The following is a 27332-nucleotide window of genomic DNA, read 5'->3' as shown; positions in this document are numbered from 1 at the left end:
CGGGGCACGAACCCGTGTCCCCTGCATCGGCAGGCGGACTCTCAACCCCTGCGCCACCAGGGAAGCCCTTGTTTTGGTTTTTTAATTCGACCACACCCTATGGCCTATGATAGATATCATCTTTGACACTACATCAGATAGGACTCCTTATGTCTCCTTTTCACTTACTGCCACTCCTGAGAGAGACTTCCATCACGTGAGGACCCATACTTCCTGTAGCTGGATTTGTTCCCTCCTCCTCGCATCTGGTTGCCTTGTTCACTTTATTTATTTATTTTATTTATATTTTTGGCTGCGTGGGGTCTTCATTGCTGTGCACTGATTTTCTCTAGTTGCGGTGAGCGGGGGCTCCTCTTCGTTGAGGTGTGTGGGCTTCTCATTGTGGTGGCGTCTCTTGTTGCAGAGCACGGGCTCTAGGCGCACGGGCTTTCAGTAGTTGTGGCTCACGGGCTCTACAGTGCAGGCTCCGTAGTTGTGGCTCACGGGCTTAGTTGCTCCGCGGCATGTGGGATCTTCCTGGACCAGGGCTCGAACTCGTGTCCCCTGCATTGGCAGCCGGATTCTTAACCACTGCGCCACCAGGGAAGCCCGCCTGTTCACTTTAAGATGATGCTACCACTCAGGTACATTGAGGGAGATGACCTCTAAGCCAGGCCACTGGGCAGCAGGTTTTCCCCATAGTCCCAATAGAGAAGTTGGCTGTCAGCCATGGACCCTGCATTTGCCGACCCTCCAGGCGGCGGCTCACTGCTGCTTGTCTCCCTTAACCTTTCCTCAACTTTTATTAGCCCCACAATTTCTTGGGCCTGAGAAGAGTGGCTTCCTCTAAGGACCTCTAAGGCATCTGTGTCTTTGAAATTGGAGCCAGGGCCTCTGGAGTCTGTAGCTCGCAGGCTGTAGACCCCACTCTTCTCTAAAGGAGTCTCCTTCGGGCTTCCCTGGTGGCGCAGTGGTTAGGAATGCGCCTGCCAATGCAGGGGACACAGATTCGAGCCCTGGTCCGGGAAGATTCCACATGCTGCAGAGCAACTAAGCCCCTGTGCCGTAACTACTGAGCCTGCGCTCTAGAGCCCACGAGCCACAACTACTGAGTCCACATGCCACAACTACTGAGCCCGCACGCCTAGAGCCCGTGTTCCGCAACAAGAGAAGCCACCACAATTAAGAAACCGCAATGAAGAGTAGCCCCCGCTCGGTGCAACTAGCGAAAGCCCACGCACAACAACGAAGACCCAACGCAGCCAAAAATAAATAAATAAATAAATAAATAAAAATTAAAAAAAAAAGTCGTCTCCTTCAAGGAGGGGTGGAAGTCTTGGAGTGTAGGCTTGCAGGTATGCTCGGCCACCTACTGTGTGAAAGGTCCCAGCGGAGACCCTGTTGGGACATTTCTGTTGTCCAGTCTGTCCCTGCAGCTGAGCCTAGCCCCTCATCCTTCATCAGAATTTTGCCTGCTCTGTCTTAAAAGCCTGTGTCCTTCCCTTGTCCCCACTCGAGGCTGGTGTTCAGTCCTGGGTGGTATCAGCCTCCCTTATGCCTGTCCTGCTGGGCTGGCCTGTCTGCCCCATGCCTTCCCACAGCAGCTTGGGTTTCCGCTGCTCCAGATGTTGGGCCCAGGGCAGGAGAGACCCTTGGCTGGGCCTTCTCCCATGGACTTCCTTTGCTTCTCCAGTGCAGAACATGCTGGAAAATTCTTCAGCTCTGCTTTTTAGTTTGAGGAGATGCCACTCAAAGAAGGACTCTTAGTAAGGAGAATTCCATCTTGTGTTTTTTTAACCCCTGAAATGAAAATAGAATTATTCCTTTTTTTAAAAAAATTTTTTACTAAAAATGATTACTGCCTGTTTGTTAAAAAAAATAATTAGAGGGAATTCCCTGGCAGTCCAGTGGTTATGACTCCACACTTCCATTGCAGGGGACATGGGTTCTATCCCTGATCAGGGAACTAAGATTCTGCATGCCGTGTGGTGTGGCCAAAATAAAAAAGAAAATTAGGAAATTATGCTGAAGAAGATCTCAGAAATTTATATGGCTATAACCACTGTGTTACTCATTACAATTGCTTAAAGAGTGAAATTTTCATATGGGTCCCTGAAGCTTCCCAAAATTACATGCGAAAGTTTTGTGACTTTGTGCGTAGGGGCATTTTTCTAGGGAAAAGGTCCTTAGCTTTCCTCAGATTCTCCAGAGGTCTGCCTATCCCCTGGGTTTCTGGTAGCTCCTGTGTTTTCATTCTCTTGCTCCTTACTCTCAGGATGTAAACAAACCGTAAGCCCTCCCTGGAGTCTGCAGGTGTGTGTTAAGGGCCCTGCAGCACAGCTAAAATCCAGCTTTTCCTGGGATATCCATTATACTTGAAGATTTGGGAACAGACATGATGTTGAAACAAATTTGTTGTACAGTTGAAGGTAACGTTAGCACGACAAGGAATTCCACGCTGTTTGGGGCTCTGGCTACCCTTCATGGGGCTAAGTGTCGGTGTGCTCCTGTTAGCAGCAGTTTGGTGAGGAACAAAGAACTGTCTGAATTGTAAAAACAGACAGCCACGTTTACTGTTCTTCTCACTGACTCCTCTTGACAGTTGAAACTCTAGCCCGCTGCCTTCTTGAAACTCTTCCCTGGCTCCAGTGATGCCACAGGCTCCTGCTGCTTTTCCTGCCTTTCTGGCCATTCCTTAGCAGGTTGCTCTTTTTCACCCGGCCCTTGGATGTTTTCAGTCTTGAAGGTACTGCCCAGGACCCTCTTTTCACTCTGCCCGTTCTCCCTGAACAACCTCGTGGACTTAAGTATTAAGTAGTTCAGCACTACGCGAGGCTGATCCCCAGCTGTGTATCTCAGCGCCGGTCCCTCCTGGCTGCTGCTGGCCACCTTCCTTGGACGTCCCGTGGGTCCCTCAGATTCCACGTGTGCATGGTGGTTTCTAGTTCTCTCTCCTGAGCCCCTTGTTCTTCTGTTGCTCAAGCCCGAAACCTCAGAGTCTTCCAGGACTCTTCCTGCTTGCATGCTCCCTGTGCAGTCAGCCTCCTGGGTCTTCTAAACCGGCTCTGCTTCTAAAACATCCCTGAATCATCCCCTCCTCCTCATTCCTTCTATGGCTTCTACTCAAGCCTTCATAACTCTCATCCCGGACTACTGTAGCATCCTCAACTCATCTCCCTGTCTTTCATCTTGCCCACCACCAAAAAAATTCACTCCCCCCAGTGTTGCCAAAATACGATCATGTTGCTCCTGCATGTAAGTCCTTTAACTGCTCTTACAGGGGCCACTATTTCTGTAATGTGGCGTACGGGGCCTGCAGGTTTAGGCTCCTGCCACTTCAGGGCAGTTTTCCAGCAGTCATATCAAGCTATTCCTTGAATGTGTTACCTGGTTTCACATCTCTATCTTACTCTTCCTTCTGTCTAGAATATTCACTCCCTAACCCCACCCCTACTCCTGGCCTGCAGTGTCCTATCCTCCCTCTAAGACTCGTTTTAGTCACCACCCCCTGTGTCTGACACTTTTCCCAGCCTCCCTTCCCAGTGAAATGAGGCATTCCTTCTGGGTCAGCATTGCCAGAGCCCAGGCTTTAGAGCCATCACCTGGGTATCTCGGCTTCTCATTTATTGGCAGTATGACACTGGGGAGACTACTTAACTGCACTGTGCCTCAGTTTCCTTATTTCTAAATGGAGATGATAATAGTTCCTACCTCATAGGTTATCGATATAAATATTGAAAAGAGTGTTGCTTCAGCACATGTTAGCTTTTGATATTATCATCACTGTGTTGCAGTGTGTTTATGTGGTAACATGTCTTTCTTCCCCCAGACTGTAGTGCCTTTGAGAGTATGGAACAAACACATCTTACTCATCTTTGTAGTCCCAGCACCTAGCATTGAGTCTGTACATAATTCACAGCCAGAAAACAGTTGGGTGGGTAGGTGGGTGAAAGTGTGAGTGAGGGGGTGAATGAATGAGTGTAGCATAGATCACATGCTCTATTGGCTAGTGATGTCGAACATTTTTTCATGTGCTTATTGCCCATTTGTATATCTTTTTTTCGGGGGGTGGAGAATTATTTGCTTAAATCCTTTGCTCATTTTATTTTATTTATTTATTTTGGGCTGCATTGGGTCTTTCTTGCTGCGTGCAGGGTTTCTCTAGTTGCAGTGAGTGAGGGCTACTCTTCGTTGTGGTGTGTGGGCTTCTCTTGTTGCAGAGCACGGGATTTAGGTGCACGGGCTTCAGTCGTTGTAGCACATGGGCTCAGTAGTTGTGGCACACGAGCTTAGTTGCTCCGCGGCATGTGGGATCTTCCCAGACCAGGGCTCGAACTCATGTCCCCTGCATTGACAGGTGGATTCTTAACCACTGCGCCACCAGGGAAGTCCTCCTTTGCTCATTTTAAAATTGGGATATTTGTCTTTCTATTGTTGAGTTGTTTTATACCTTAAGGATACAACCCTTACCAGGTGTATAATTTGCATATAATTTCTCCCATTCTTCTTACTTGATAGTGCTCTTTTAAGCACAAAAGTTTAAAAATTTTTTTTATACTTATAATTGTGTCTTTTTTTTAAACATTTTTATTGGGGTATAATTGCTTTACAATGGTGTGTTAGTTTCTGCTTTATAAAAGTTTAAAATTTTGAAGTCCAGTTTATCTTCTTTTGTCACCTGTGCTTTTGGTGTCATATCCAAAAAATCATTGCCTCATCCAAGGTCATGAAGAGTTACCCTTATGCTTTCTTCTTAGAGTTTATGTTTTAGCCCTTACATTTAGGTCTTCTATCCATTTTGGGGTTAATTTTTTATATTGTGTGATGTAAGGGTCCAACTTCATCCTTTTGTATGTGGATATCCATTTATCCCCACACCATTTGTTGAACAGTCTGTTCTTTCCCTACTGAATTGTCTTGACAACCCTGTCGAAAATCAGTTGGTCATAAATATTGTGAGGCTTTATTTCTGAACTCTCAATTCTAGTTCATTGATCTGTATATCCATCCTTATGCCACTACCACACTGTTTTGTTTACTGTAGTTTCATAGTAAGTTTTGAAATCAGGAAGTGTAAGTCCTCCAACTTTGTTCTTCATTTGCAAGATTGTTTTGGCTATTTCAAGTCCCTTGCATTTCCACATGAATTTCATCTTAATTTTTAAATTTTATTTTATTTTTGGCCATGCCACACGGCTTGCGGGATCTTAGTTCCCTGACCAGGGATTGAACCCAGGCCCCCTGCAATAGAAGCGTGGAGTCCTAACCACTGGACCACTAGGGAATTCCCTCCACATGAATTTTAGGATCAGCCTTTCAATTTCTGCAGATGAGCCAGCTGTGACTTTCGTCGGGGTTGCATTGAATTTGTGGACCACTTTGTTTCCACTTTAGTTGGAAACTTCTCTGTTGTTTCCTTTAACAATATTATCTTTCAGTCCATGAACATGGGATATCTTTTCACTAATTCAGGTTAATCCAAGTAATGTTAATTCCAGTATTTTAGAAATGAGGGATTGAAGGTTCTGCCCATGAATATTCTGGAGAATAGGATCTGATAGGAGGCACTTAGTTAATATTTGTGGAATGAAATGAACTACCTCAATAGTATTCCTTTTTGTTTTTTTTAGTTTTTATTTTTGGCTGCGTTGGGTCTTCGTTTCCGCTCACGGGCTTTTCTCTATCTCTAGTTGCAGCAAGCAGGGGCTACTCTTTGTTGCGGTGCACGGGCTTCTCATTGGGTGGCTTCTCTTGTTGTGGAGCATGGGCTCTAGGCGCACGGGCTTCAGTAGTTGTGGCACTCGGGCTCAGTAGTTGTGGCTCGCAGGCTCTAGAGCGCAGGCTCAGTAGTAGGTGGTGCACAGGCTTAGTTGCTCCACGTCATGTGGGATCTTCCCGGATCAGGGCTCGAACCTGTGTCCCCTGCATTGGCAGGCGGATTCTCAACTACTGCGCCACCAGGGAAGCCCAATAGTATTCCTTTTTAAATTTTATTTTAAAAAATATTTATCAATAGTACTCCTTTTAAGGACGATACTTGAGAGATGTTGATGGAGAAGAAGAGTTGGAATACTAAGATTTGTGTGTATGGGTGTGTGGACTCAATTTTCCTAACCAGATGGAGCTGAGGATATGCGTTCTGGGCTGATAAAATCAACAAACGGCTTTGGGGTTTGGGAAGCTGGTTTGTATGTGAAGTCAGTGGATGCCATCATTCCCTTTTGCTGAGAAGAACATTTCAGGCTGAAATTAACAAAGGGGCATTCTGGGTTACTTGAATGAATAGATGCACAGGTAGGATAGAGCAGAATTGAGTATTGGTTTGTGAACCTTTAGATGTCACCGAAAAGAGGTTAGGACAGAAGCCAAAACGAGGCTTGTTTCACCTTCCCTAATAGAGACCCTTCGATGTCTTTCTTACCTGTTGATTTTCTCAGTGGTCTTTAGGAGTATCCTGCATTACAAGTGTTGCTCAGTTGACTCCTGACCAGCAAGCTGGCCCGCGAAGCTGCAGGCAGCATCAGCTTTTCTAGCTTGTTTGGCAGCCTGGCAGAGAGGGCCTGAAACAAGGTCTTTGGAAACAGCCACCCTTATACCTCTTCCTTCAAGGCGTTGTCATTTTCCAGGATGTCTCAGCTGCCATCGAGATCCGGGCGGATTTGGTTTTTTTCATCGTTTGGAAAAGTGCCTCTTCAGATGAGAATGAACTTTGGAAAGCACAGGAAGGTGGGCTTGTCTCACAGTCAAGTACAAGCTTTGTGACTGTGGCTGGATCGACCCAACTCTCTTACTTTTGAGTGGCCAGAGAGGCCAGAGGTGCTCAGCTGCTATGTATACCTGATGCTCCTGAGTGGGAGGCAAGAGCCATGTTTGGACTCCTGAAATTTTTTCTTTTTCTCAGTCCTTCACCAGAGAAACTAGTCCTTAGACTCTCCTGCTCCAGGGTCAGAGTGTGAGCCCTTCACCTCTGGTTTTGTCCTTGGAGCCTGAACCATGGGCTGCCTTCTCTGTACCTGACTCAAGGCTTTGAATCACCCACCCCTTGGCCCATGTTTCAGGGATTTGAGGAGTGGGTTGCTAACAGGATGTGTGCTCTTTACCAAAGAGTCTTCCAGGCTGTGAAGAGAGGGAGAAACCTTCCTGGTCTCAATTTCTCTGGAAATTGATGTGCTTCTCTGCACCTCCTGTTGGCACCTGTCCTACTAAGGGCATCAAGGCACTAGCTGTGGGCCCCTTCCAGGGCGTGTGGTCAGTTCCCATGGACTCTGGGGTCTCTTGTCCTACTTTGCCTGTGCGTCGCTGTGGTTTATAGTGTTTAGATGTGGTTTTAGTGTTTAGACGCACATCCTCTGCTGGCTCCGTGACCTTGAGCCGGTCTCTTAACCTCTAGCTCGAGTTTCCTCATCTGAAAAATGGCATCTCTCGTAGGGTTATTATTGGAAAATTAGGTAATATCATACGTAAGATGAAGAGCAGGATGACAGGCACTTGCAAGTACCCACCTGCACTGCTGTCACCGCCCCTGTCATCCCTGCTTCCACTCAGCACTGCTTGCTGCTTAGTTTTCAGGTCCACAGTCCCTTACGTGCTGTTCTCAAATCTAAAGTCTCTGAAAACTGATTTTTTTTTTTTTTCCCCATTACTCATCTGGCAACAAGACCTGACCTGAATTGACAGGCGGTGCCATGGCTGCAGAACTGCCCATGTCCATGACTAGGGGCCCCAGACCTCCCTGGGCTGTGGTGCGTGGGGAGGCCCTCCACTGCTTGCAGGAGGAGTAACTTGCATTGGGGCAGCCCCTCACCCCACCGGGTGGGGTGGCTTGTGGGAGCAGCAGGGTCAGGGCACAGGGAGGTGAGGACACGTGGGCCAGTGGAGCTGGGTCTCCTTTCCTCTTTGGCGTTCAGAGTGATAAAGATCCAGAGCCGCAGCACTTCCTGACGTGGGTGCCTCACCACCAGAGGCTTCGCAGTTTCCTTGAATGCTGCAGGCTTTTGGGAAAAAAATCTGAGGGAAGGGATCCACTTAAGGTGTCAGTACCAAAAGGTGTGTGTGGGACCTTCGGGTCTGCACAGTGACCACGGCTCTGCAGGATAAAATGATGGGGGTCAAGGCTTGATTCTCGGAGAACCATGGACTGTTTCCCTTGCTGATGTGGTTGTAAGTTTCTAAGCAGCTCCAGTAGTTTGGGGGTGGGGAGCTGTATGCATTTTGGGAGGGGGGTCCCTGGAAGGAAGATCCTCTGCACTGTGGTACATCGTAACCACACTTTTGGGCCCAGGAGCTAGCGAGCGATGGGATTTTGTTTAGGGATCCACATATGACAAGCAATTAAAATGAAAAGCCTGAGATGGACTGAAGCTTGTTTAATTGGCTGAGATGGGCTTTAAGGATTCGATGCCAATTAGATCAGATAGTTTTGGGGTGAGAGTGTGTCTCTCTGACGGAGGGATGAACCAGTTTTCAGCAAACTCAGAAAGGTGCTTCAGGTGAGACACTTTCCCGACCATCCTGGTCCTTCCTACTTCTGATCCTGGGTGGACAGTGTCCCAGCGGCTGGTCTCTGATCCTGGTTTGCAAGAGGCTCTGGGGCTGGTGGCCAGGTTGTAAGGACCTCAGAGCAGGACATGTGGCTGGCTTGTGCCCTGTTCAGCATTTAGTACCACTTTCTGTTCATCTGCCTGTCTGTGTTTCCCTGAGTCACAGGGAGAAGTTCTCAGAAATCAGTTCCTTAGGGTTTACTGTCTCATTCTCTTGGGGTCTGGTTTATTGAGCACATGCTAGATGCCAGCCATCTTGTCGAGGGACAGTGGTGACAAGATACCCTCCATAACTGCCTTTCTGAGTCCCTGTCTCAAAGGGAAGACCCATGAGAGAACAGACAGTTATGCTGTGACAGGGGCCCAGTGCAGGGCGGTCAGGAAGGGCTGCCAGGAGAAGGCAGTGTTTGAAATGGGTCCTGCAGCCTGAGCAGGCATTAGTCGAGTGGGGCTGGGAGGGGTGGGTGTCCCTCGCAGAGGGAACAGAGGCGGATTGTGTGGCCTCCCTGCAGAAGCACAGGTAGCCCGAGGAGCCTGGCCTGATGTGGGGTGGGGGGGGGTGCAGAAGGCTCTAGAGCCAGGCGTACTGCTCTCCAAAGCAGGGTGTCCCTGTCAGCTTCCCGGGGCTGCCATAGTGGAGCACCACAAACGGGGTGGCTTAACGTACGGATGCCAAGGGAGGAAGGGGTGTTGGTGGGATGACTTGGGAGATTGGGATTGACATATATACACTATTGATACTATATATAAAATAGGCAATCAATGAGAACCTACCGTATAGCACAGGGAACTCTACTCAGGGTGACCTAAATGGGAAGGAAATCTAAAAAAGAGGGGATATATTTGTACATAAAGCTGATTTACTTCGCTGTACAGCAGAAACTAACACAACATTGTAAGGCAACTATACTCCAATAAAAATTTAAAAAAACAAACCCAGAAAAACTGGGTGGCTTAAACAAACGTATTCTCTCACAGTTCTGGAGCCTAGAAGTCAGAAGTCAAGGTGTTGCAGGGCGGTGCTTTCTGCGACGGCTCTAGGCAAGGACCCTTCCTTGCCTCTTCCAGCTTCTGGCTTTTGCTGGCTTCCTTGACGTTACTTGGCTTGTAGATGGCGGCATCCCTCCAGGCACATGGCCGTCTTCTCTCTGTGTCTTCACATAAGGCTTCTCTGTGCTTGTGTCCAAATTTACCCCTTTCACAAGGACACCAGTCCTATTGGATTAGGGCCACCCTCGTGACCATATTTTAAAAGTTTCGTCTGTAAAGATCCAATTTCCAAGTAAGGTCACGTTCTGAGGTTGTGGGGTTAGGACTTCAACATATCTTTTGGGTGAACACACTTCAACCCATAACCCCCCGGACTCAGGGCCTGGCTGGCCCTGCGGGCCCCCATCTCACCAGTCCTGTGTGTGCTCCCACAGAACCGGGCTGTAGGTCGGCCCAAGGGGAAGCTGGGCCCCGCCTCTGCGGTGAAGTTGGCCGCCAACCGGACCACGGCGGGAGCTCGCCGGCGCCGGACGAGATGCCGCAAGTGCGAGGCCTGCCTGCGGACGGAGTGTGGAGAGTGCCATTTCTGCAAGGACATGAAGAAGTTCGGGGGCCCCGGGCGGATGAAGCAGAGCTGCATCATGCGGCAGTGCATCGCGGTGAGTGCCCCCAGGGGCGCCCCTCCCAGTGGCTGCAGTGCTTCTCCCCCGGGAGTGGAGGTGGCAGCCCTTCCTTGCTGCAGGCCGCGGGGCTCCTGAATGCAGGCCCCACCTGTGCCTCAGGCCAGTCTGTTCCTCTGCTCGTTGGTCTGTCCAGTCCCTCCGCTTGAAGAGAACGTGGCCGCAGCAGAAACCCCGGAGGGGTGCTCCCTCCTGGGAAGAAAGGGGAGACTAACGCTGTTTTCAGATTCCACACTGCAGGACTCTGGGGTCCTGCCATGTGCTCAGGCTCCCTTTCCTTCATAGTCTGCTGGTCTTATAACTCCTTCCTTCCCTAGATGACTGAGTACTTTGAAGTCTCTGCCATTAAAGATGTCAGGGCAGCCTGTCCTGTCTGTGACCCTGTTGCCAACATTTATGGTCCAGTTCATGATGGTTCTGGGCCCTCCCTTCCTTCCTGTCCTGCCTTCGAAGTCAGAGGTCTGGGTGGAAGGTCAGTGCCCCTCCTGAGGGGGCCGTCCCAGAGAAGGAGGACTGATTTATGGTGTCCAGGAGGAGCTGGGCCGCTGGAAAGCCTGGCCTGCCCCTCCAGGCCATCTCGCCTGGACTCCGGCCTTGCCCCAGGACAGGGCAGTGGTCTCAGGCTCTGCAAGGTCCTGGCTCTGCTCGTGTATCCCCCCTGCACACTCTCAGGCATTCTGCCTTCCTTGGGGCACTGCTCCGGGCCCTGGGGTCCTCCCTGAGGGAGCAGTGATCTCTGTGCTCCCACAGGAAAGCAGGCTCAGCAGGAGGGACAGGATCCTTGGCCCTGGGCAAGACCCTCACAGGCCCAGCCTGGCATCAGGCGAGGCTTCCTCCCTGGCTGCTGATGCCCCTCCAAGCTTGGGGCACCTTCCCCTTCTCCCTCCAACACATACTGCTTGTGTTTTTGTGTTTTCTTTATGTCTGTCTCTCTTTTTAAAATTGTGGTCCAAAACTTATACACTTTACCATCTTGACCATTTTTAAGTGTACAGTCCAGTGATATTACCTATATGCTCGTTGTTGTGCAAACTGATCTCTAGAACTTTTGCATCTTGCCAAATGGAAACTCTATATCCATTGAACAGCAACTCCTCCCCCAGCCCTGGGCAACCACCTTTCTACTTTCTGTTTCTAATTGTGACTACTTTGGACACCTCATGTAAGTGGATTCAGGCAGGATGTCTCCCTCTGTGAGCTTATTTCACTTAGCTTTAATGTTTTCAGGGTTCATCCACATTGTAGCATGTGTCAGGATTTCCTTCTTTTTAAAGGCTGAATAATGTTCCCTTGTATGGATGTGCTGCATTTTCTTTATCTGTTTATCTGCTCATGGACATTTAAGTTGCTTCCACCTCTTGGCTATTGTGAATAATGCTGCAATGAACACGGGTGTGCCAGTATCTCTTTGAGATCCTGCTTTGCATTCTTTTGGATATATTGCTATATCCAAAAACATATTGCTATATATATATACATATATATATCTCAATCAGAAGTAGGATTGTTGGATCATATGGTCGTTTTGTTTTTAATTGAGTAATCTCCATACTGTTTCCCACAGTGGTTGCTCTATTTCACATTCCCACCAGTAGTGCACAAGGGTTTCAGCTTTTCCACATCCTTGCCAACACTTGTTATTTTTTTCTTCTTTTTCCTTTTTTTTTTTTTTGTTTTTTAAAGATGACGTTGGGGGTAGGAGTTTTAATTAATTAATTATTTTTTCCTGTGTTGGGTCTTCGTTTCTGTGCGAGGGCTTTCTCTAGTTGTGGCAAGCGGGGGCCACTCTTCATCGGTGCGCGGGCCTCTCTTGTTGCAGATCACAGGCTCCAGACGTGCAGGCTCAGTAGTTGTGGCTCATGGGCCTAGTTGCTCCGTGGCATGTGGGATCCTCCCAGACCAGGGCTCGAACCCGTGTCCCCTGCATTAGCAGACAGATTCTCAACTACTGCGCCACCAGGGATGCCCCTATTTTTTTCTTTTTTGATAGTGGCCATCCTAATGAGTGTGAGGTGATCCCTCACTGTGGTTTTGATTTACATTTCTCTGATGGTTAAGTGATGTTGAGCATCTTTTCATGTGATTGTTGGTCATTTGTAGGCCTTCTTTGTACAAAGGTCTGTTGAAGTCCTTTGCCTATTTTAAAATTGGATTGTTTGTATTTTGTTGTTGAGTTATAGAATTCTTCATATATTCTGAATATTAACCCCTTATCAGATAACATGGTTTGTAAATATTTTCTTTCATTATGTACGTTGCCTTTTCACTCTTTTGATTGTTCCTTTGCTGTGTAGACATTTGCAGTTTCGTTGCTTGTGTTTTTGTCACCTGTACCAGGTCATTTGAATGGATTTCAGGGAGTTTGAGCGCCCCCTTGAAATTAAATACAGATTTTTATATGTGTGCCTGTATGTGTGTGCATTTTTCTGGAGTGAGGGTCCATGACTTATTGCATTCTGTCATGGTTTAAGAGAAGTTGTCCATAGGGACTCTGGGTTTTGAGAACAGTGTCACCTAAAACTTGGCATGTTAGCAGTGCCCCAGGACCCTCTCTTCCTCTTAATTTTTTTTTTTTAATTAACATTTTTGGCTGTGTTGGGTCTTCATTGCTGCGCGTGGGCTTTCTCTAGTTGTGGCGAGCAGGGTCTACTCTGTTATGGTGGGTGGGCTTCTCATTGCGGTGGCTTCTCTTGTTGCGGAGCACGGGCTCTAGAGCACAGGCTCAGTAGTTGTGGCACCTGAGCTTAGTTGCTCCACCGCATGTGGGATCTTTCTGGACCAGGGCTTGAACCCATGTCCCCTGCATTGGCAGGAGGATTCTTAACCACTGCGCCACCAGGGAAGTCCCCGTCTCTTCCTCTTTAGCCATACTTTCTCTTTCACCCTCACCTTCCCTCCAGTGACCCAGGTCCAGTTACAGGAAGCTGTCTCTGCTGTCACCTGTTCTTTGCAGCTCTGGTGTCTGGCCCAGTGCCTGACACAGGGATTGTCGGTTGAAGGAAACCTCACTTTTGTGTGTGTCTTCCTCTCCAGCCTGGGACTGATGGCAAATGCAACCTTAGCCCCACCCTCACTTGAGGTCCTTGCTCTTCTTCCAGGCTTCGCACTTTGTTGGGGCACTTCCTGCCATGTTTTACCCACCTCTGACCCAGGCAGGCCCACCTCTACTACTCTTCCAGGCCCTTTTTCCTGATGAGTGAGTCTCTCTCTTCCCATGGTGGAGGCTTCCTCCACAGACTTTATCCCTTCCCACTGCCCAGCACCCTCTCCCTGTAGCCCTGGCTGGGGTTTCCCCTCCTGCAGTAACTTTGCAGAGACTGGTTCTGTCTCTCCTCGCCTACTTCAGAGTCTGAACGAATGATGACTCTTTTGCCTTCAGTGTTCTATCCATTTTACAGACTTTTCCAGTTATTGGTGGAGTGTATATCCCAGCTTATTTGAAGCTATTCTAACTCAGTTTAATAAAAATTGGTTGTGTGTTTCCTCTGGATCCCAAGTACTGGGAGGTGGACGTTTATAAGTAGGAGAGAGTGAGAGCTTGTCCACAGGGGTTTATAGTCTAATACATCAGCTCTCAAACTTTGTGGTCTTGGGACCCCTTCGCTCTCTTAAAAGTTATGAAAACCCCAAAGAGCTTTCATTTATGTGGGTTATTTATTTATTAATATTACTGTAATAAAAAATTTTAAATATTTTGAATTCATTTAAAAATTATAAGAAACCCACTACATGTTAACATAAATAACATTTTTAGGAGAAATAACATCTCCTGAAACAAAAACGATTAGTAGGAAAAATAGCATTGTTATATGTTTTTGTAAATCTTTTTTATGCCAGGTTCAGTAGAAAAGACCTAGATTTTCGTATATGCTTCTATATTCATTCTGTGATGTTGTTTTGGAGGCACTACATGAGGAAAACCTGGCCTCATAAATATGGTGGTTGAAAAAGGGAGGAGTCTTTTTTGGTGGGTGGGTCTGCGCTGCTCAGCTTATGACTGTGAAAGTGTGGAGTCCGAACCGCTGGAAACCGCTGGACTGCCAGGGAATTCCTGGGAGGAGTCTTTTTTGTTTGTTTGTTTGTTTTATTGTTTTTTGCGGTATGCGGGCCTCTCACTGCTGTGGCCTCTCCCGTTGCGGGGCACAGGCTCCGGACACGCAGGCTCAGCGGCCATGGCTCACGGGCCCAGCCGCTCCGCGGCATGTGGGATCCTCCCGGGCCAGGGCACAAACCCGTGTCCCCTGCATCGGCAGGCGGACTCTCAACCACTGCGCCACCAGGGAAGCCCATGGGAGGAGTCTTTTAATAGCCTTTCCAGATAATGTGGATATACTTCTCATCCACCACCAGAGCTCAACAGGTGGCAAGTGCTTAAAGGTTAGTTGCAATATGGAATCTGAATCTGTATCAGTGAACTTTTCCTACTGTTACATTAAAATTCATTAGTCGTTCTTGCCCCTCATTTGCTTATGCCTAATGTTATAACATCAGATATTGGTCATTTGGAAAACACTGGCTTACTGAGTTTTACAGATTTTCCAAATAGGGGTACATAGTGTTATACAGTGTTTAAAAAAAAACACACATTTGTTAACACCAGCACCAGTGTCCTCAGAAAAGTCTTTAAGTATCGGGAAACTGTCTAGTTCACGGTGGCTGATGTAAGTTTTCCAAAATTCTGATTTTTGTTTGAAAATTCAAATTTCATGATCTGCAACAAATGTTTTAAGTGATATTTCTGAAAGTGACAGACTTACTTATTTCATCTTTGAGAAGATGTGCCAATACCCTTTTTTTTTTTTTTTAAATAATGTCATTCTTTCAAGTAAAATGGTGTTCTATGGAGAAAGTGACCAGTTCAGTTCACGGCTTGATCACAAGAGCTTTTCCTTTAGATAACCGTCATCCTTTGGTATTCAGCTGAAGTAGTTGATGCATACTTCCTATTCTGTCACGCAGAATATTAAAAGAATGTGTACTCGGAGATCAGAGTTTTAATAAAATTAATAATTCTTACTGCTTTATCAAAGATATCCTTAAATGAAACTGGTGAGCTTTTTAAGGAGCATGTGGCCAGGAACGGCCCGGCGACTGCCTGGGCACATTGGAGCCTCTGCCCTGACAGGTGCCAGCAGTCTCGCCCACCAGTGCAAGTGTCAACACAGTGAAAAAGGCAGATGGTGTCTTAGTGGTATTCTGAAGATAGTTTGACCTCCCTGTAAAGTCTTGAGGACCCGGAGTTCTTAGACTGTGCTTTGATAGCCGCTGGAGAGATGCGGCCTCAGCCCCTACAGATCGGGGCTTGGTTCATGCCCCACCTCCTCCTGCAGGTCTTTTCTCATATGTGAGGCTGTCCCTGACCTCTGCGTTTCAGATTAGCCCTCCTTTCTCCCACCTCACTGCTGACCTGGCCCTCCTTGCTTTATTTTTCTCCATTTCCCTTGTCACCATCTAACAGACTCTTCTTCATTTTGCTCACCTCCCTCCACTAAAATGTAAGCTCAGGATGGCAGAGACTTTTATCTGTCTGGTTCAGTGCTATAGCCAGCACTTGGAGTGGTACCTGGCACGTGGAGGTAGTAGCCAGATAAGAATTTGAATGAATGAATGAATGATGGGCAGTGCCTGGGCTGGTTCTCCCCCAGCTCCTGGAAGGCCCGAGGCGAGTACCTCATTGCCTTTGATGTGTTTCCCATGGGGTCCTGGCTGTGCTGACCCCTGTGTGTTCTCTCCGCTCTTCAGCCAGTGCTGCCCCACACCGCCGTGTGTCTAGTGTGTGGCGAGGCAGGAAAAGAGGACACAGTGGAAGAGGAAGAAGGCAAGTTTAACCTCATGCTCATGGAGTGCTCCATCTGCAACGAAATCATCCACCCTGGATGCCTTAAGGTGAGCAGCCTCGGGGGCATCTGGCTGTGCCGCCTGGCGCCTCACCCTGGGCCTCTGGTGGTGCTGATGCTGCGGGGGTTTGGGGGGTGGAGGGGAGTGAGACTAGGTTCCCTCCCTGGAGGACTCTGAGTCTGGGGGATTCTCTGTGTCCGATGATAAGCTGAGGGCTAGAAGGTTCTGGAGTCGCTCAGACCTTGCACCCATGTCTTTGAGGGAGTGAAGACACACACAGACACACACATTCCACCTCCCGGGACCTCAGAACCACAGAGAGTTCCCAGAGTCTTGCACCTGGGCCAGAGGGAGAGAGTGGGTAGTTGGGCTGCTCTCAGGGCTTCTGGGAAAAAAGGCCTGGGCCAGGGGAGGGCAGGTCCTGTAACAACAGGTGGTTGCATTCCTGTCCCATGTGCCAGGAACCTGTTCCCTTGGTGTGCCCAGGGCAGGACTGCCTCCTGGGGACCATCGTGCTGTGCCTGCCTGTCTTGGGCAGCAGGTTCCACCTTTGAAAGCAAGAGACTGCTCTGGGCTGACACATACCTCATACCTCTGCCTCAAGAGAACGTCAGCCTACTTGGCACCTCCCATCAGCCCAGCTCTGTCTGTGTTCAGAGAGATGAGAGTGGGCCTGCCCCAAAGGGTGCTTCAGCTCCGAGGTGTCCGTCCCCTTTCCCTCGGTGCTGGTAGTGGGGTTTGTCGTGACACTCCCCTCTCCCCAGCACACACACCTCCCCCTCTGAAAAGGGGTGCTATGCTTTTCCCCTGGCCCCTGGTCACTTCTCTCTCTCCCGGATCAGAAGCTCCAGGGAAAGCACATCTCACTTGCTGATAACCACACACCCAGTTCGGTGCTGTTAAATGACTGAATGGTTTGTGGGTCCTTGCTGGGTGCCAGGCCCTGAGCTAATTGCTTTCACTAGGTTAACTCATTGAATTCTCACATAACTCCAGTGAGATAGGCACACTCCATTTTATGGCTGAGGGCACTGGCCCACAGAGATGGAGTGATTTGCCCAGGGTCACTGAGCTAGGAAGAGGCACTATCAGGATTTGAACCCTGACCTGGATGCAGAGCCACCCGTCTTAACCACTCTTGTTTTCTCTTGGCCAGAGGTGGTATGGAAATGGCTTTTGGGAGGGGGTGTTGATGCTTTTGGAGGAGCTGGCCCTGTCCACCCCCTCCCTGCTTGCTGACTGGTGTGTGTCCCTCCCAGATTAAGGAGTCAGAGGGCGTGGTCAACGATGAGCTTCCAAACTGCTGGGAGTGTCCAAAGTGTAACCACGCCGGCAAGACCGGGAAAGTGAGTGCCGGGCTCCAAGTCCCAGGGGTCAGCCCGGGAGGGGGTAGACCTTGGCCTTGCCAGACCCAGCCTATCTCCCCGCCCACGGTGATGTCGGCTTGAGGGGTACCGCGGACTCGGGGGCAAGGGCACGTCCAAAGATATACAGTTCGTGTGTTCCTTCTCTGTTTTTGGCCTACAAGCAAAAGCGTGGCCCTGGCTTTAAGTATGCCTCAAACCTGCCCGGCTCCCTGCTCAAGGAGCAGAAGATGAACCGGGACAGCAAGGAGGGGCAGGAGCCTGCCAAGCGGAGGAGTGAGTGTGAAGAGGCGCCCCGGCGCAGGCCAGACGAGCACCCCAAGAAGGTGCCCCCTGACGGCATCCTGCGCCGAAAGTCAGACGATGTGCACCTGAGGAGGAAGCGGAAATACGAGAAGCCCCAGGAGCTGAGTGGACGCAAGAGAGTACGACCGGGAGGGACGGGCAGCGAGGGGTGGCCTGGCTGGTCCCGGGTGCAGGGGCGCGCGGGCGGGGGCGGGAATGGGCAGCGGGGAGAGCCGAAGTCACGGAAGTCCTGAGAGCCCGGCCCGACAGAAAGGAGGGGAAAACCAGCGAGTCACTCCTCTTCCCACCCCTTTAGGCCTCGACGCTTCAAACGTCCCCCGGTTCCTCCTCTCACCTCTCGCCGAGGCCCCCTCTAGGCAGCAGCCTCAGCCCCTGGTGGAGATCCAGTCTCACTTACTTCCAGCAGCAGGTGCTCCCACGTCGCCCCGCCCTCCCCCGGCCCTGGGGACTCGCGAGTCCCGGGCCGCCCCCGCCCCGCCCCGCCCCACTGGTCCTCGAACCCATTGCCGCAGACCTCCAAGGCACCTGTTCACCGTAGCTTCCCAGGCCTCAGCCCCGAGGCTCTGGCTCGTGGTTCCGGCGTGGGGCCTGGGAAGCTGAAGCTGCCGCGGGGAAGCCCTGTGGATCTGGGGAACCTCGGAGGATCCTGGCGGCCCCTCTTCGCCCACCGGCCCTTCCAGCATCAGCCACGAGGTGGCGCCTGGTTGTCTTCTCGTTCTAGCCATTAAGGCTCGGCCGGGAATCCTGCAGACCCTGCCTCTGGGACAGGCTCCCTGAGCCAAGTCCATCCTGAATGGGCGACTGCATATCTCTGGGTCTGTCCAGGGGTGGGAGGTCAGTTGGGTGGGGACAGCTCTATCACTCTCCGCCAGTTCCAGCTTCTTCCTTAAAATCAGCAGGCAGGGCCCACCCGTCTGTCAGAGCAGAGAAGATGGGATTTGTTGGGAAGGTGACCCTCCAGCCTCTGTTGGTGGGGCTGGGTGTAGAGGGGACCAAAGCCCACGAACGCTGGGAGCAAGCTCTGCATCCTTTCTTTTCTGTGACAGCTAAAACCCGGCAAAGAAGATAAGCTTTTCAGGAAAAAGGTACCATCTTCCGCCCTTGCCCCAGGCCTGCTCCTGGGGCAATGGGTCCTGGGGTGGAGTGTGGGAGGCCTGGGTGGGCGCAGCCCCGGGTCTAGGGGCTCACCCCCCCACGCTCCCCCTCCTCCCTCAGCGGCGGTCCTGGAAGAACGCTGAGGACCGAATGGCTCTGGCCAACAAGCCTCTCAGGCGCTTCAAGCAGGAGCCGGAGGACGACCTGCCCGAGGCGCCCCCCAAGACGAGGGAGAGCGACCACTCCCGCTCCAGCTCCCCCACCGCCGGCCCCAGCACGGAGGGGGTGGAGGGCCCCGAGGAGAAGAGGAAGGTGAAGATGCGCCGGAAGCGGCGACTCCCCAACAAGGAGCTGAGCAAGGAGCTGAGCAAGGAGCTCAACCAGGAGATCCAGAAGACGGAGAGCAGCCTGGCCCACGAGAACCACCAGCCCATCAAGTCGGAGCCTGAGAGCGAGAATGAGGAGCCCAAGCGGCCCCTGGGCCTCTGTGAGCGCCCTCACCGCTTCAGCAAGGGGCCCAACGGCACCCCCCGGGAGCTGCGGCACCAGCTGGGGCCCGGCCTGCGCAGCCCGCCCCGAGTCATCTCCCGGCCCCCTCCCTCCGTGTCCCCGCCCAAGTGCATCCAGATGGAGCGACATGTGATCCGGCCGCCCCCCATCAGCCCCCCGCCCGACTCGCTGCCCCTGGATGATGGGGCGGCCCACATTATGCACAGGGAGGTGTGGATGGCCGTCTTCAGCTACCTCAGCCACCAAGACCTGTGTGTCTGCATGCGGGTCTGCAGGACCTGGAACCGCTGGTGAGGGGCACCGGCTGAGTTTGGATGGGGGCACCAGGGGGTCAGGGTAAGGCTTAAGCTAGGCCAGGGATGGCGCGTGTGTCCCCACTGGAGTCACTCGTGATGCTCTTTCTCTCTAAGCCCCGTCCAGCTTAAGTATCCTCCTCAAAGAGGTCTAGCAGCTACAGTCAGTGTGGTCTTGTCAAAAGAGGTGAACCCTATTTGCTTTCCTGATTTAGCTTCTTGGAAGATGAACTGAGGACCAGGGGGAGTCCTTGTTCTTAAAGAGCTAGCCCAGGTCCCGAGTGCCGCGCCAGTTCCTGATCTTAATCCCTGCTTTGATAGTTCCCAGCTGGCATGGTCTCTGACCTTGGCCAAGTTACTTACCTTCATCTGTGAACAGGCATGATGCAGGGTTGTTTTGAGATATGGCCTGTGGAGGGTGTAATTAAACCCCCAGTAAATACTTTACAGCTTCTGGTACTTTCCATGGGGGTCGGGGGGGAGGGCTGTGACAATCAGAGCAGAGGCTCTCAGGTGCCAACGAGACGGAAACTAAACAGAAGGGTCCAGGGGACGAAGTTAAGGAGCCTCCCCCTGGGCTTGGTAGGTGGGGGACTGACCACAGCTATGCATGGGGCTCCCCAAGAGAGCTCCCAACTCTGACGTTGCCCCCTCTGCTGGGCCTGGCCCCCAGGTGCTGTGATAAGCGGTTATGGACCCGCATCGACCTGAACCACTGCAAGTCCATCACACCCCTGATGCTGAGCGGCATCATCCGGCGACAGCCTGTCTCCCTGGACCTCAGCTGGACCAATATCTCCAAGAAACAGCTGAGCTGGCTCATCAACCGCTTGCCTGGTGAGCACTGTGCCAGGGACCCTCAATGTGCAGTAGCAGGGGCTGGGGTGTATCACCTGACCTGCCACCCCCTCTCTGTCCCCCGCCAGGGCTCCGAGACTTGGTGCTGTCAGGCTGCTCATGGATCGCAGTCTCAGCCCTCTGTAGCTCCAGTTGTCCACTGCTCCGGACCCTGGATGTCCAGTGGGTAGAAGGACTAAAGGACGCCCAGATGCGGGATCTCCTGTCCCCGCCTACAGATAACAGGCCAGGTGAGTGTCTGGGTCAGGGGTGTACCCAAGGCGGGGTCACAAGAAGGTGGTATGACCAAGCTGCGTCGTTGGATCTGGTTTTCACCACAGACCCCATTTGGTACTCATGTCTTCAAGCCTTCTCTGGCTTCAGCCCTTCTCGACGCAGAGCTGAGTCCCAGCTGCTGTTCTCAGTCAGCTTTGGGTACAAGAGGGGACCCGTGAGAGGGCAGAGGCTCCCAGGATGCCACTTTGGGAACTCTGTGCATCTCACTGCTTCTATGTTAATTTGTCCTTCGTTGGCTTTAAGCCTCAAGCATCGGGGTCAGTGTGGCCAGACAGGGCGTCACGGGATGAAGCCCTCTTAGGTCGGGTTGCAGGACTCACTGCTCCCCACCAGTACCTTAAATGAGGAATCTGTGGTGACCCAGAGATGCTGTGCTGTCTGTACTCCAATTGGCTGAGCACTGTTGGGTGGAATGCAGGCTCTGTGTTTCTAGGTCTTCTGACTTTTAAAGAATCTACAAGGGTAAAACTTGATGTGGAATATTCCGATTTTTAAATGTTGGAACCAGTTTTGATCTTTTGGGGGAGACACTCAACGGCTAAATGAGACCCAGATGTTCCACCTGGCTGGTAGGCCTTGTAAAGTGTCATGTCAGGGTGACATGTTGCCTCTCTGTCCTGCCCCCTCAGGTCAGATGGACAATCGGAGTAAGCTCCGGAACATTGTGGAGCTGCGTCTGGCCGGCCTAGACATCACAGACGCCTCCCTGCGGCTTATCATTCGCCACATGCCCCTGCTCTCCAAGCTCCACCTTAGTTACTGTAACCATGTGACTGACCAGTCCATCAACCTGCTCACCGCTGTGGGCACCACCACCCGAGACTCCTTAACCGAAATCAACCTGTCAGGTCAGTCCGGGGCACCCATCGGGGTCTGCCCAGGACCCCGGGGGACAGGCTGGGCATTCTTCATTCGAAAGGAAATACTTGTGGGCCTGTTGCTATAGGGTCACAGTGTTAGATGCTACGACACACCAGTGAACAAGACAGACCCACGGCCTAGTCTAGAGGGGAAACACACATTAAACAAATAAGTGTTGTTAGATTTTAAATAATTGCTCCAAAAAATAGTGCTAGTAGCAGTGAGAGCACATGAGCACATAGCAGTGGATCTTGACCCAAAATATGGGCTAGAAAAGCTTCCCTTGGGTGCTGTGGACGACCTGGCCCCTGGCAGCAGGGGGTGTGGGAGAGTAGCCGGCAGTGAGGCCAGGCTGGGCCAATGGAGTAATAAGCAGCTTGATTTCTGCCATGGTGGTTGTCGCTTATGTGTCCCCCTCCTGACCCTGCTATCAATGGGCCTGTGGTTGACAAGAAGAAAACCCCACAGTGGAGTCCTCACTCCCCCCACTTACTGATGGGGCTGGAGTTGGTTCCTAAGGACTTGGGGCACAACCAACGGGGAGGTGGACAGAGGCAACGCTGCCCGTTCTCAGCCCAGTTAACCCAGTTCTCGTCTCATCGCTCAGGATGGTCAGATTGGGCGTGTAAGATTTGGACCAGACCAAAAAAAAAAAGGAGGAAAGAAACTTTTTTCTTCCAGAAATTACCAAGTAATAAATGATACCCTCACCTCATTTAAATTACATTTTGACACAATCCAATCTGGTATCTGGCTTGGTCAGGATTCACATACTGTTTATAGCTGTTTCCCTCTCTCCATCCCACATTCATGCCTGAGAAACGCCTTCCTGTTACCAGTACCACATCCACGTGGGAGCTGATGCTGTAACTTAGTGCTTAGGGAGCCCACCCTCCTCCTTGGGGAGTATTGGTGGTGAGGTGGGGGGGAGGAGGGGGGTGTTGCATTCCATGGAGGCAGAGAACAGAGAGCCACACTGAGGTGAGCTTTCACCAAGACCCCAGCTCCAGGCTCAGCTCGTGGTCTTGAATTGATGCTGGGGCCACCCCGTGGAGGAGGGCCTGGGGAGCATCTTGTTCTAAAGCGCTCGGTAGTAATGAACTCTTTTCACTTATTCTAATTTAATTACTATGCATGTGTAGCAGAGATCCCAGTATAAATCCCCCTCCCCTGCAGCACAGTCTGTGATCTGTTTGTATAAATCATCTTTTTGCATTTTGTTTTCCACCACAATCCTTTGAGGTCATCTTTTTGTCTCAGGATCTACACACAGATCTCTGCGTTTGCGTTAAGAGCTGTGATGTATATGAAGGCCAATCTCTCTCATACCGTCTCTTCTAGATTCAGTTCTTTTTAAAATGTTTTCCCCTCCTGTCAGTATAACTAGTTCATGATAAAATAAGTCTCTTCCACAAAATGGATGGCACTTGACATGTTTCCAGATCCTTCATTGTGGTTGGAGGATCAGGTCTAGTGGCAGAGTGAAGCCGTGGTTGCTTGAGGTGGCCCTTTGGCTTCCCCTTCCCTGCCCCTGATTCTCACCTTGAGGCAACCACCTTCAACTCTTGAGCTCTTTGTTTCTGTTTACCTCCATTTTTTCCAAACAGCAAGCCTACATTGCTATTTCTTGTTGTTTTTTGTTTGTTTTTGTTTTTCCTTTTCAGATGCTCTGTGTTTGTTAACTTGCTATGCAGAGAACAAGGATTACTATTCTTACATTCTCTTACCCTGCTCCCTTTTCTCCCTTCATTTTCCCAATTTGTGGTTAAGTCACTATTACTTACCTTATTATGGCCAAGTAAGTATTGTCCACTGTTGAGCCAGTGTGTATTATGGGTATGTTTCCTTTCTTGCACATGTTTTTGGTTTGTTTTCCCTAGAGTTAATAATTGCCTCATTTTTGTTTGGTTAGTTTCTATAACAGACTTGAGTACTGTTCTTTCCCCACGTGAACTTGTCAGGCCCTCAACCAGTCTGTGTAGAAACCACCCTCCTGGACTTCTTTTCCTCCTGCCCCCACTTGAACTTGGCTGTCTCTGCCTGCTGCACAGCTCCCGTCCTGGGACTTCCTTGGTTTCTGTCTTGTGCAGGGACCCTTCTTTCCTTGGTCCCGTATCTTCTTTCTTGGTTTATCTGTTCGTTTGGTAGAGGACATCTTCCAGACCTTATATGTCTGAAAATGGCTGTATTATACCTTCATGTTTAATTGATAGCTTAGCTGGTCATATAGTCCTAGTTTGGGAACCATATTGTTTCAGAAAGTGGGAGGCACTGCTCCTTTGGCTTCTGCCTTCCAGAGTTGATGTCCAAAACGATTTGATTCTCCATCCTTCAGTGAATATTTTCTCTCATTGGAAGTTTGTAGAACACGATCTTTTTATTTATTTATTTTAAAAAAATTATTTTTTAAAAAATTTTAATTAATTTGGCTGTGCCGGGTCTTAGTTGCAGGATGCAGGATCTTCGTTGCAGCATGTGGGCTCTAGTTCCCTGACCAGGGATCGAACCTGGGCCCCCTGCGTTGGGAGCGCGAGTCTTAGCCACTGGAGCACCAGGGAAGTCCCGTGTAGGACATGATGTTTATCTCAAAGTTTTTTGCAGTTTTGGTCGGTGAGCCTTGGTTTGAGTCCATTTTCAGGGATTGTATTGAGCATTCATGAGCGCTTTCAGTCTCTCAATTTGGTTCTGGAAATTTTCCTTGAATTATTTAATTTCCTTCCCTTCTGTTTTCTTTCTTTAGTAGTCCTCTGATACCTTTAGTTTTTTTTTCCTTTTTCCCATCTCTGTATCTGGTTTTCCTCCACTTATCACAGAATTCATATACAGCTGACCCTTGAACTAGTTAGGGGCTAGGGGTGCAGCCCTCCTTGCAGTAGAAAATCCAAATATAACTTACAGTTGGCCCTTGGTATCCACACTTCCTCCAAAAACTCAGATTCAACCACTAATTTGTAGCCTGTAATATTTACTATTGAAAAATATCAGCATATAAGTGGACCCGCACAGTTCAAACCCGTGTTGTTCAAGGGTCAACTGTAGTGAGTTTTTCATTTCTGCTTTTTTTTAGGTTCAAACATATGAAGCTGCTTTTTATGTAGGTCAGAAAACAGTCAAATATTGGCAGTTTTCATATGGTTTAGCCTATATTTTTAATTTTACAGCTATAGTTTGTTCTCTGAACTTTCGGAGAGTGGCATGTTCTTGTTTCTTGGATCCAGATATTGTCCATCCTGAGGATACTGATGGTTTTTTCTTTTCCACATAGACCATACATTCCTTCAGATGCAGTCAGTGGGCCTGCCTAAGGGGTCCTTCTCAGATTTAGTGTCAACATGAGGTTGTCGGCTCAGGTGATCGGAGGCTCTGGGGACACGGTGGGAGCTGGTCTGCTGTGGGTATCATTGGGTGGTCAGCATGGGTTGTTTTCTTTGGGGAAACGCAGACGTGACATCTGTCAGTGTTTCCTCTTAAGCTGGTCAAGGTTGCCAAAGGACACTCTCTTCCTTGACCTCCCAACCAAAGGGCTCAGGCTGGGCTGCCAGGGTTCTAGGGCTTGGCAGGGAAGGAGTCTGGAGGTCTCTACAGTCAGCAGGTAAATTTCCCTGTAACCCCCATTTTTCAGGGGGTGCCCCTACCTTCCACAGTGCCTGGTGGTGCCTGGTCTAGAGACTTTCTCTTGCCCATCAGAGACAAACTCCCCTCTTTTGCTGGGGAAGGGAGTTTCAGCCTCTTACTGCTCCTTAAGTAGATTTTCAACCAGTCCTTCTGTGTCTAACCCCATCTTTAGCCCCACTTTCGTTGTACTTGTTGCTTCCAGTACCTGTGCCTTTGAGGTCTTCTGTAGAAGAAATCTGCTTCTCTGCTTTTCCTTCAGCCAGTTTGGGGTTAAGCTTTCTCAAGTCTAGTGAATTGTTACCTTTTCTCCAGCTTTCTAAATTAACAAAATTTTTTTTATTGTGGTAAGATACACATAACATAAAATTTACCATTTTAACAATTCTTAAGTGTCCAGTTCACTAGCATTAAGTACAGACATGTAGTTGTGCAGCCGCCGCCACCTGTCTTCAGAACCTCTTCTTCACCCTGTCAGAAACTCTGTACCCACTAAATACTAACTCCTCACTCCCTTTCCTCTCCTGCCCTCAGCAACCACCATTCTACTGTCTGTCCCTGAATTTGACTCTTCTAGGTACCTCACATAAGTGGAACCATACAGTAGTTGTTTCCTTCGGGACTGGTTTATTATATATACACCACATTTTATTTATCCATTCATCTGCTAATGGACACTTGGGTTGCTTCTGTCTTTTGGCTATTGTCAGTAATGCTGCTGTGAACATGGGTGTATAAATTCATTGTTCTTTGGGTATACAACCAGAAATGGACTGGCTGAATCACATGGTAATTCTGTGTTTACTTTTTTTTGAGAAACTACTATATTGTTTCACAGAGCAGCTGCACTGTTTTACATTCCTACTAGCAGTGCAAAGGGTTCCAACTTCTCCACATCCTTACTAACATTTTCTGGGGTTTGGGGCTTTTTGTTTGTTTAAGCGAAAACCATGCTAATGCATATGAAGATCTCAGTGGGGTCTTGACTTGCGTTTCCTTAATGATTTGTGATACTAAGCATCTTTTCGTTTGCTTATTTACCATTTGTGTATCTTCTTTGAACAAATGTCTATTCCCGTCTTTTGCCCATTTTTTAATCAGGTTGTTTGTGGTGGTGTTGAATTGTAGGATTTCTTTATATATTCTGGATATTAATTCCTTAACAGATACATGACTTGCAAATATTTTCTCCCATTCTCTGTGTTGTTTTTTCACTCTCTTGATAGTGTCCTTTGTACAAAAGTTTTTAATTTTGATGAAGTTCAGTCTTTTCCCTTTTGTGGCCTGTGCTTTTGGTGTCGTGTTTAAGAAACCATCGACAAATCCAAGGTCATGAAGATTTCCCATGTTTTCTTCTAAGAGTTTCATAGTTTTAGCTCTTATGTTAAGTCTTTGAATAATCTTAATTTTTGTATATGGTGTGATGGGGGAGGGTGGTCTAGCTTCATCCTGTTGCATGTGGATATCCAGTTTTCCCAGCACCATTTGTTGAAAAGTCTGTCTTTTCGCCCACTGAATTGTTTTGGCATCTCGTCAAAAATCATTTGACCATTTAAGGGTTTATTTTTGGGGCTCTCAATTCTGTTCCATTGGTGTATATGTTTGTCCTTATGCCAGTAACACATGCTGTGGCTTTGTAGTATTGAAATCAGGAAGTGCGAGTCCTCTGACTTTCTCTTTTTCAAGGTTGCGTTGGCAGTTCAGGGTCCCTTAAATTTCTACATGATTCTTAAGATGCATTTTTCTTTTTCTACAAAAAAAACCCGCTTTTGGTATTTTATAGCAATTTCATTGAGTCTGTAGACTGCTTTGGGGTAATACTGGCATTTTAATAATATTAAGTTTTCTAATCTGTGAACATCGGCTGTCTTTCCATTTAAATCTTTTAATTTCTTTCAGCGTTGTTTTTTAGTTTTCAGTGTACAAGTCTCACTTTCTTCGTTAAATTTATTACTAAATGTTTTCTTTTTGATGCTATTGTAAATGAAATTTTCGTGATTTTCTTTCAGATTGTTCATTGTTAGTGTATAGAAATGCTAATTTGTGTGCATTTTATATCCTGCAGTTTTGCTGAATTAGGGGTGTGTGTGGGGGGGAGTGGGGTGGGGTGTATGTGTGGGGGGGGGTGGG

At 49.2% G+C, this 27332-nt stretch overlaps 1 protein-coding gene across 13 annotated transcripts in view; it reads left to right on the top strand.

Annotated features, from left to right (window-relative positions):
• Positions 1-27332, top strand: part of KDM2B (lysine demethylase 2B) — a 124151-nt gene that overhangs the window by 95023 nt on the left and 1796 nt on the right. For 10 of the 13 annotated variants that reach the window (XM_029232777.1, XM_029232766.1, XM_029232787.1 and 7 more), the window contains 10 exons: positions 9944-10168; positions 15932-16075; positions 17287-17373; positions 17547-17816; positions 17993-18106; positions 18744-18782; positions 18913-19592; positions 20269-20432; positions 20522-20683; positions 21359-21577. In XM_029232777.1, coding sequence (XP_029088610.1) covers positions 9944-10168; positions 15932-16075; positions 17287-17373; positions 17547-17816; positions 17993-18106; positions 18744-18782; positions 18913-19592; positions 20269-20432; positions 20522-20683; positions 21359-21577 — 2104 coding nt within the window. The remainder of the gene's footprint in view (positions 1-9943; positions 10169-15931; positions 16076-17286; positions 17374-17546; positions 17817-17992; positions 18107-18743; positions 18783-18912; positions 19593-20268; positions 20433-20521; positions 20684-21358; positions 21578-27332) is intronic. The other 3 variants (XM_029232794.1, XM_029232803.1, XM_029232813.1) reach the window with 2 other exon arrangements.

The sequence above is a fragment of the Monodon monoceros genome, unplaced genomic scaffold, assembly GCF_005190385.1.
Source record: "Monodon monoceros isolate NGI ecotype Baffin Bay Population unplaced genomic scaffold, NGI_Narwhal_1 Super_Scaffold_1, whole genome shotgun sequence".
In the NCBI taxonomy this organism is placed as follows: domain Eukaryota; kingdom Metazoa; phylum Chordata; class Mammalia; order Artiodactyla; family Monodontidae; genus Monodon; species Monodon monoceros.
This window is presented reverse-complemented; position numbering and strand designations above follow the sequence as displayed.